The 11,005-nt window shown below is 32.5% G+C and overlaps 1 protein-coding gene across 1 annotated transcript; it reads left to right on the top strand.

Moving 5' to 3' along the window:
• Positions 1–330: 330 nt before the first annotated feature.
• LOC111058488 lies at positions 331–10,005 on the top strand. The gene is made up of 4 exons (XM_039444214.1): positions 331–423; positions 2,536–2,629; positions 4,050–4,185; positions 9,868–10,005. The coding sequence occupies exons 2-4, from the start codon at positions 2,567–2,569 to the stop codon at positions 10,002–10,004; spliced, it is 336 nt and encodes a 111-aa protein (XP_039300148.1). The 5' UTR covers positions 331–423; positions 2,536–2,566; the 3' UTR covers position 10,005.
• Positions 10,006–11,005: the final 1,000 nt, after the last annotated feature.

Here is an 11,005-nt window from a genome sequence, read left to right as displayed (position 1 = left end):
TTATTAGTACCTATATTCTAGTATTTTCCAGGAGAAGCCAAGGTAGATAGAATATAATAAATGTTACTATTTATATAAAATATTTGGCATTCCATCCACCTTCGAAAAATCGCAAACGCTGAAAATAAAATAATAAAACAGAATTTAACGGTAAGCTAATGCTTCAAATATATTGTTCGCTTTGTACACTCGTATTCATCAGAAAATAATGTGTTAATTTTGTTCAATTACGTGACTGAATGAAACTTATTTGATTTGAATAATCAATAATGCTGATGTGTTATCTACTCGATCTAACACTTGTTCAATATTCTGCAATTGAGCTTCATACTGTGTGCAGTTTGTGGAGAATCTCCCAAGTTTCAGAGTAAAGTTCTGCTTTTCTTCTGAAAATACTCTCCAGTAGAGGGCAACGAATTCGGGGTGAGTGGACTACAAATTAGAATTTAAACTTCCCGAATCTCCTGTTTTTCAATTAATATTCATTATTATGATACTACAAAAACTTGTTATTCATTCTTGTTATTAATTTGAATTCCAGTAATTTTTCCAAATTCATTAACTATTTTGGTGAGGGTTACACTTGTATTAAACTGAAAATTGAATTCCAAAAAACTCCCATTACATGAAAAAATTTTCTCTCCTTAGTTTATTGTTAAGTTAGCATATCCATTATATTTTTGTATTTTATCATTTGTAAGCACCTGCTGTGAAATATTTTAGGTTTAGCGGGACCAATTTTGTAATGCATTTTACTAAATAAAATAACTGATTGAAAAACCCATTTTGAAACTTTAATTTATTACTCAGGACTTGTTCCTCTCAGTTGGGATTTACTCACTTGAAAATTGTATCAATATGTTGAAACCATGTTTCCAGTAATTAAGTAAAGTTTCAAACTTGTATTCTTGGATTTTTCAATTTCAATTTCAATTAAAAATCATCAATGTAGACTATGACCAAATACATGTAAAATATTGATAAAACTAGTCCTCTATATTATTAATTGTAACTTTCATAGAATTTCATTCAATAACACAATTGAAAAATTTATGACTATCCATAAAAACTGGGCTATCCATATAACTTTTATAGAATTCTATTCAATAATACAATACAATTGAAAGATTATATGGCTATCCATATAAACTGGGATATTAGCTACTAGTAGTTCTGTGAACAGTTGACCTCACGTAGTTTTCTAGTCCACAAGCATCTAGTGTCACCTGTTTACCGGCTTCTCCAGACATCTGTGTAATGCATGCATTGAATAATCCACTTTTGTAAGGTGATTGATTATTAATAATTCTATAGTCTGATTAATCCTATCTTCAGAGTAGATGATACATAGTGATATCAGAGTATGGAGGAATCCCTTTTCTTTTCATATATTATCCTTAAAATGCAAAATTTCAAAATAGGTACCTTGTGTATACATCGATGCGCAGTTAAAAAAGGAATATACCTGCCAAATCTCATAGGATTTTTTCAACGTGTTTGGCCTTACATACATACATATGAAAGAAAATCCAAGTTAAAACATAGACCTCACTATGCGTTCGGTCAGTTATAATATAATATTTTTATAGACGATTTATATAAATAGACTTTTAATAGACTATATTCATATATCTCTTTCCTGTATAGGGCTACTTGCAGTATAGATATAAAGAAAATAAAAATCTCAGTACCCTTTTTTTTAATAAAAAAAATATAAATTTTCAAAAAAGGGTACTGAGATTTTCATTTTCTTTATATCTATATCCATATAGACTGGGATAGAGCAACAGGCTCAGCTTAAAACTGTTGGTACCTTACTCTTCCAAATTTTACATTTCTAAAATATACACTTCACTTTCAAAAATTTCTCAATTTTAACAAACTGTTTTTATTTTCATTATTTACCTTAGTGTTTTCTAAAACACTCAATGTTTTAGTAGAAATTCTTTTAAAATTCTGAAGAAGAAAATTATTAGAATATATGCTATCTCTATTGATATTACGCTACATGACCTTCTATTGAAAATTGAAAAATATTCTAACTTTTGTAAATTGAATGTTTCTTTTTTTTATACAAATTTAATAAAATTTATTAATAAATTGAATGATGAATATTTTATTGCTCTCTGTATTGATATTGCGCTACACAGCCTCCTTGTTGAAGTTGAAAAATATTCTACATTTTCTAAATAGAGTGTTTTTTTTTCATTTTTCATTTACTGGTACCTATCGCATGAGTGTTGGAGAAGAGAATATTGTGAGTTTATCAACTGGGGAGTAGGTACTTTAGTAGGCATATTAATTTTCGTTTTTTTCCAATAATACCCTAATGGTTGGTATCTTCAACTTCATGTTTTTGACAATTTTTGAAATATATTTATTCTAGAAAACCCTATACATGCTATTCATAGACCTACTGTTTGTCTATTTACTATTATTATTTGCAGCGGCTATTGATTCAGTTTAATGCTTCTATATTTCCATTAGATTATTACTGTTCTCCAAATTTATTTGATTGTACTGTTTTATTATCAGCGTTTTGATACTATCAAGTATTCATTCAACCATGGAGGGATACAATTGGAGTTGCAAAACATTCTTATTGGCTTTGCTGCTGATTATTCCTGTTGTAAGTAACTACTTAAGCCAGTACCTAGTTATAAAAAGTTACTACCTATAGTAAGTTAGGTTCACGCATGAGAAATCTGCTACAGTTTCACTAAAATTTTCCTTCATGTTTCAACAGCATAGGACTTATCTACCAGGAATTTACTATAGTGAGGTCCACGTTATAATGGCAGTGGAAAAAGATAACAGAGCAACATTGCCAATCCTCTGTCTCGTAAATGCCTTCTATAGATGGTAGCTGATATAGCAGGTTTATTGATGTAATGATCATTCTTGTTTAAAATAATCAATCATATTATTTTATTAAGCAAGGAATTATAGTTTTCAATAATTCCATAATTAAGATGGAATATTTTGTCAGTTAATTACCGTACCAATTCTTCATTGTTAAAAGACGATCTTGCAACAGAGCAAAGCGAGAAAGAGATAGCGCTATCCGCTTTGTCAAATAATAGATAAGGATAGCAAAACCATTGCTAATCAAGCACTGCCATTATAACGTGGACCTCACTATAGTAATAAGTTTTAGGTTAACTCATAAGAAATTTGTAACTTTTTTCTAAGATGTGTTATCTATCATGATTCAGATAATAATAATTTCTCCGATTGCTAATGAATTGTAATCAGAGGAGTTTATTGACAAAACATATACATAATTATTATAATATTCATGCAAAAGTTGCTAATACTAAACTTAGTCCTAATTATGATACCCAATGTAATAATATATGTCAAGGTGATCATAATAAGGCTTGAATAGAACCCATACATAAATATACTGTGGGATTCTGGTTAAATTATTGTATTTTAACTAGACTCTATCTTGATTTTCTGTAACTTACATGTATTTATGAGCGTGGAATGAATTTGAACTTCAAGTTTTAATTTTATTTCATTCATTCATTCTTAGACGATAGATACAATGCAGGTAAAAACAACAGGCATTCGCCCAAAACTGCTTAATTTTGGTCAAAAATTATTGCTCCTCAGCATACAAACAAATTGTATTGTGTTTTGAGATTCTCTTCCCTGGTTCACCAATACACTGTGATCTGTGAAAAAGCCTGATTTTATGAAAAAGAATCGGTTTGAGTGACAGTAGACGATTCTAAACCCACAAAAAACATATTTAGAGAACCAATTTGAAATCATCTTACTAAATCAAACTGCCTCTAAGAGCTAGTTTTTGTTTATGATCAAATCATGCCTAAAAATGTTTCTAGGCATATTAAAACTTTGAACATTTTCCGGGTGTGTAACCCCCAATAATTTTAGGGGGGGGGGGATGGAATACTTCTTCCCCAGACCCCACCAATGAGCTCAAATGTTTTGGTAGGTCGGCACCCATGCATAGGCCTATCATTTTCATTTTAATCATGATCATTATGAACAAGACTTCATAGACACAACATCATTTTCAGATCATTCAGATCTCAGAAGGTAGAGACCCAGGAGGAAATGGACGACCTGGTAGACGATGCACCTGTAGATTTTGCACGAATCTAAATCGAATATACGATGGTCGACATAGAAAAACTGATAGTAGTACTAAGTTTGGTAAGTCACAATACATATTTTCATTTTTTGTTATCAATATTTTCTCATTATTTTCAAATACTCTTCAGGGTATGTGTAGGATTCCATACTTGTATACTGTGTAAAGGTCCAGTGGTGTAGTTTATTTATTCATTGAATCAATGAGAATTACACAACTTACAGAAAAATACCACAGGCTTATACGCCCAAAACGGTTCGAATTCTAATTTATACAACTACAGCCCAAATGTAGCTAAATAACAGTCCAGTGTGTTTTAAGGCTGTGCAACAGGCTAAAAGAACTTTTTACTGGTGATCTTTTTCAAAGATCTTCGATTTGTATAGGCCTACTATCAAGCTATCAAAATTGAAATATTGTCTCAATATTTTTTTTCCGATCATTACTTTTTGAGATTACTCCTAAAGTTTGAATCTTTAGAACAGATCATTTCAAACTCGGTAAGAGATGAATTAATTAGATTTTAAGGAGGAATTCCTCGTTATATTGTTGATTGAATAAAAAAACATCCTCAAATTATCAATTTCTTTTGAAAAACATATACCTACTGAAAATAGCTTGAATTGTGTTATTTCAGGTCATTTTTGTTTCAATTTGACTAACTTTCTCAAAAATTGATATTTCAAGAAATTAATTTTATTTAATCAAGAATAGGTCTATCGTGAAGAATCTCTATCTCAAAATTTATGAATATTCAACTTTCACCGAATTTGAAATGATCTGCGCCAAATATGTAAATTGTATATGTGCTCGTATCTCAAAACGTAATAAATAACAGGAACATTGAAATTTCTCTGAGAAAACTTTTTTCATTTTGATAAAATGAAAATTCAATTTAAGACAAAATTAGGAAATTGAAGAAGTTTTGTGCAGTAGCCTTTTTTTTTCTTTTCCGACTACTGTATTGTTCACTCTGTCCAATAAATAAATAACTTGATAGTATACAAATAGAAGACTTTAGAAAATATCACTATATTAGAAAGTTTTTTCAACCACTCACATACAAAAGAAGATTATACAATTCTATTCACCGTGAGATTGTGTAAAATTATTTTATTTCATAAAAACCATTCTTTTTTACTTTCCTTGCCCTATTACCATAGGTAAGGAAAGTATTGCTTTCCAAAAAAAATTAAGGTACCCTGATTTCAAGTTTTCTATACGTTTCAAGTCCCCCTGAGTCCAAAAACATTATTTTTGTGTGTTGGTCTGTGTGTGTGTATGTGTGTGTGTGTGTGTATGTGTGTGAACACGATAACTCCATTCCTAATCAACCGATTGACTTGAAATTTTAAACTTAAGGTCCTTATACCATGAAGATCCGACAATAAGAAATTCAATAAAATTCAATTCAAGATGGCGGAAAAAATGGCGGATAATTACTAAAAAACCATGTTTTTTACGTTTTTCTCGAAAACGGCTCTATCGATTTTCTTCAAATTCATACCATGGATAGCTATTTATAAGCCCTATCAACTGGCATGAGTCTCATTTCTGGGAAAATTTCAGGAGCTCTGTAATATTCTTGAGAAAAATGGCGGATAATGACGAAAAAACCATGTTTTTCACGGTTTTCTCGAAAACGGCTCTAACGATTTTCTTCAAATTTATATCATAGATAGCTATCTATAAGTCCTATCAACTGGCATGAGTCTCATTTCTGGGGAAATTTCAGGAGCTCCGTAATATTATTGAGAAAAATGGCGGATAATGACTAAAAACCATGTTTTTCACGATTTTCTCAAAAACGGCTCTAACGATTTTTTTCAAATTCATACCCTGTATAGTTATTTATCAGATCTATCAACTGGCATGAGTCTTTTTCCTGGGAAACTAATGGGGGGTCCACCCTATCCTTGAGAAATGGACTTTGTAACCTCCATCTCGTGCATGAGGTAGGTAGGTAGGTAGAGCAGTTTATAAAAAGTACACAGTCATAGTCAAGATATTTCATCTGTAGAACAGCTGTTTTGACGACTTTTAAAAAAATCATCGAATTTCACAATTTACACGAAGGAAGAAGTACTCTGAAAACAATAATTATATTATACACATATACAGTAGTCTGTTCGTAGTTGCAAATAATATGTTGCCGCCAATAATTGTCATGATGTTATTCCCCTAAATTATTCTCGTTTGAGAATGAGGCTTACAGTTCAATGAGCAAGGAAAGTTGTGTGAGTGTACCACACCAGATTTTTAGAGATTGCATTTTTTTGAATGCTAATTCATATAATCATAATTATGATAGTAGTGTTATTAAACGAAAATCAAAATTGAATGCCTTGACCGCCCCGAAGATTTCACTCTTCACCTTCACCCTGTTCTGCAGTAGCAGAAGTCTTTGACAACATTAAATCTAGAATTTCATTGGGCTGGTCACACACCGATTAGTCAAGACAATACTAGTCACGTTTAGTCACAATACTTCACATTGCTGCTTATGACGCAACACACACTGATTAGCCATTGCAATTGGAAATAAATTACCAAGCTCTTACAAAATAGGATAACAGGTCTAAAAAATCACTCTCTCTGTCTTATTGTATACGGTACTGTGTAGGTTTATTATCATATAATATCTTACTTTGAAGCTTCCCTTTTCATTCTAGACAGTTCTGGATTCAAAGTATTGGGTTTGGTCACAAAAAAATAATAAAGTAATTACAGAAAACATGTCTACCCCTTTACCTCTATTACCTCTATGTTGATGAGAGCTTTTGATACTATACCAATGTCTTCAGGCATCGTTTCTCAAGTGGTAGAGTGTTCATCACTGTCCAAACTTCGCCACATCATAGAATAAGAAAAATTCATTCTATTTTTACTTTCCTTGCCCTATTACAATAGGTAAGGAAGTATTGCTTTCCGAAAAAAATTAAGGTACCCCAATTTCTAAATTTCTATACGTTTCAAGGTCCCCGGAGTCCAAAACTGAAAGATTTTTGAGTGGTTTTTGGGTATTGATCTTTATGTGTGTGTGTGTGGTGTGTGTGTGGTGTGTGTGTGTGTGTTGTGTGTGTGTGTGTGTGTGTGTGTGTGTATGTGTGTGTGTATGTGTATGAGTGTATGTCTGTGTACACGATATCTCATCTCCCAATTAACGGAATGACTTGAAATTTGGAACTTGAGGTCCTTACGCTATAGTATCCGACGCGAACAATTTCGATCAAATGCGATTCAAGATGGCGGCTAAAATGGAGAAAATGTTGTCAAAAACAAGTTTTTTTGCGATTTCCTCGAAAACGGCTCCAACGATTTTGATCGACATATACCTATGGTCAACGATTTTGATCGACATATACCTAAAATGGTCATTGATAAGCTCTATCAACTGCCACAAGTTCCATATCTGTAAAAATTTCAGGAGCTCCGCCCCATTCATGCAAAGTTTGATTTTAGATTCCCAATTATCAGGCTTCAGATGCAATTTCAACAAAAAATTCCAAGTGGAAAAGATTGAGCATTGAAATCTCTACAATTAATGTTTCGTAACATTTCACCTAAAATTGAAAATAAGCTCGAAATTCGAGAAAATAAGAATATTCTATTGCAAACTGTGGCAACTGTTGATTCTATTGAATTATTCACTATGAAGAGATAGCAGACTCCGTGTGTCTGTAGCGCTATTGTCCTGTCACCAGCTGGCTCAGATCTTGGAATAGTAGACTTGAGATGCGCGTGAACACTAGCGTCAGTTGATCAATTTTCATAACGGCAAGGGAAGTTGTGTGAGTGCGCCACACCAGATTTTTTTTTATTGTGATTTTCCGTGTTTTGATTTATTTAAATAATTATATTGTGTTAATTTGAATAATATTATTGATTAATTGATTGATTGAAACGGTATAGACGATTTATTAGGACTTTACTAGAACTCACACAACTTTCCTTGCTCATTGAACTGTAAGCCCCATCCTTAAACGAGAATAATTAAGGGGAATAACATAATGACGATTGCTGGTGGCAACATATTTGAAACTACGATCAGACTTCTGTATTTATGTGTATATATAATTGTTTTCAGAGTAGTTTTTCCTTTGTGTAAATTGTGAAATTCGATTATTTTTTAAAAGTCGTCAAAACAGCTGTTCTACAGATGAAATATCTCGTCTATGTGTTCTTTTTATGAACTGCTCTACCTACCTACCTCATCATGCACGAGAAGGAGGTTACTCAGTCCATTTATCAAGGATGGGGTGGACCCCCCATTAGTTTTCCAGAAAGGAGACTCATGCCAGTTGATAGAGCTGATAAATAACTATACAGGGTATGAATTTGAAAAAAATCGGTCAAGTCATTTTTGAGAAAATCGTAGAAAACATGTTTTTTAGTAATTATCCGCCATTTTTCTCAAGAAAATTTTTTGAAGAAAATTGTTAGAGCTGTTTTCGAGAAAACCGTGAAAAACATTGTTTTTTAGTGATTATCCGGCATTTTTCTCAAAAATATTACTAAACTCCTGCAATTTTCACAGGAATGAAACTCATGTAGTTGATAGGGCTTATAAATAGCTATCCATGGTATGAATTTGGAGAAAATCGTTAGAGCCGTTTTCGAGAAAACATGGTTTTTTAGAAATTATCCTCCATTTTGAATTCAATTTTATTGAATTTCTTATTGTCAAATCCTCATGGTATGAGGACCTTAAGTTTAGTATTTCAAGTCAATCGGTTGATTAGGAATGGAGTTATCGTGTTCACAGACATACACACACACACACACACACACACACACACACACACACACACACACACACACACACACACACACACACACATACACACACACAAACAAAAAAAATCATGTTTCTGGACTCAGGGGACCTTGAAACGTATAGGAAACTTGAAATAAGGGTACCTTAATTTTTTTGGAAGGCAATACTTTCATTACCTATGGTAATAGGGCAAGAAAAGTAATAATATTATAAATACCTTGTCTACTTTAATCAATAGATATAAAATGTGATAAGTAGGCGTAGGCCTACTCATTTTTTAGAAATCACCTTCTACTTCTTTCCATGAAACAATAGACTTTTTTAAATTATAAAACCATTAAACATTCATTCAAAACACTATATAGTGAGGTCTACGTTATAATGGCAGTGTTTGATCAGCAATGGTATTGCTATCCTTGTCTATCATTCAACAAAGCGGATAGCGCTTTCTCTTTCTCGCTTTGCTCTGTTTCAAGATAGTCTTTCAACAATGTAGGATTAATAATCAATTAACAAAATATTTTATCTTAATTTTGTGAAAATTCATCATGAAATTATTGAAAAATATAATTTCCTGCTTAATAAAATATGATTGATTGTTTTGAAAAATAATGAACTGTTAATATTACATCAATAAACCTGTATCAGCTACCGTCTATATAGAAGGCATTGACGAGACAGAGGATTGCTATCTTTCTCACTGCCATTATAACGTGGACCTCAATATATTTTATGTACATTTGCATCTCATCCACTAAGGATGGAATATGAATCTTCCAAAATGCATAGTGTTATAATTTGTTTCAATGTTTTTATAATTTTAAAAATTTTATGTTTTGTAAAAAGAGTAAACGTGATTTCAAAGTACCTAAGGGTTTCTATTCATCTACATTCATTGGATATTGGTATTGATATAATTTTTTATCTATGATATAAAGTTTGAATCGCCCTTATTTATTCTCCACAGACTTCGACGTTTATAACTTCAATAATAAGAGCCAAAATAATGATAATGATTCCTTTGATGGAAGAGACCTTGAAACAATCCGTGAATGCCCTCAGTTCACAATACTGTGGGGAAGCGAGACTCTTGCAAGTAAGTAAATTTGAAGTAGGCTACCATGAATTATGTAATTATTTTTGAACAATTATTGTAGAGTAGGCTAGGATCAAAGACGGACATCTGTCAGTACAGAAATTTTCCACTACATGCATTTTTCTATCTGATTGTTGTACTGCACAACCATAATAAAGTAAATTATTTTTCTTATCAATTTATTACCACTTCAGAAATCATATGAGCTACATTTTCCCATGATATCATGTGTTAAATAGCTCAAATTACAAGTTTTAAAACACAGATGTCCGTTTTTGAAGCAAAACACTCATGTTTATTTGACAGAGGCTGGCTCAAACAGCACTCTGGTTTGTGGACTGTATCAATTACATTGAGAACTTTTTGGGTTGTCTGGCGTCGGGCAGCAAGTTGAACAATTTAAATGGCTAAGTGCACAATAACATAGGCCTACCTTCATGTCCAAATCCTCCTCTTCTAGGATCCCGGTCCAGATCACGATATGAGACGAGACAACACTTGTAATAATCACAATAAATATCAATAGATCACTTTGCAAAAATCGACATTACGAGAAGTGAGCTGTTCGATTGGCTGTCAATCGGCAACTGGCGCGATTATGCTACACATCACCATTCAATTGCACCCTCCACCACACAACACCAGACAACAAAGGGAACATTGATAGTTTCATCCGAACATTCCGCCCACCATGGAAGAGCTTCCAATAACAAAAAACAACACCACCTATAACGAACCCTACTAGGGAAACTAAGGAAAAAAAAGGAAAATATCTTCACTCCTCAGGGGCCATTTAGGAGACTTATAGAAAAGGAGTAGGAGGCCCACGGAAAGGAGAGGATGGGAGAGAAATAATGACTATATACAACCATATAATATAAAACAAGAAACAAAGCAACTTGGGAACCTTTCCCACATATAAAACGAGAAAAAAAAAAACTAACCACTAAACTTATTGAAGTTCCCTTCAATAAGGCCTAATCTCATCATAGGAGGAGACATACCCTAT

The sequence above is a fragment of the Nilaparvata lugens genome, unplaced genomic scaffold, assembly GCF_014356525.2.
Source record: "Nilaparvata lugens isolate BPH unplaced genomic scaffold, ASM1435652v1 scaffold3637, whole genome shotgun sequence".
Lineage (NCBI taxonomy): Eukaryota > Metazoa > Arthropoda > Insecta > Hemiptera > Delphacidae > Nilaparvata > Nilaparvata lugens.
The sequence above is the reverse complement of the archived record's forward strand: the minus strand, read 5'-3'. Positions and strand labels throughout refer to the sequence as shown.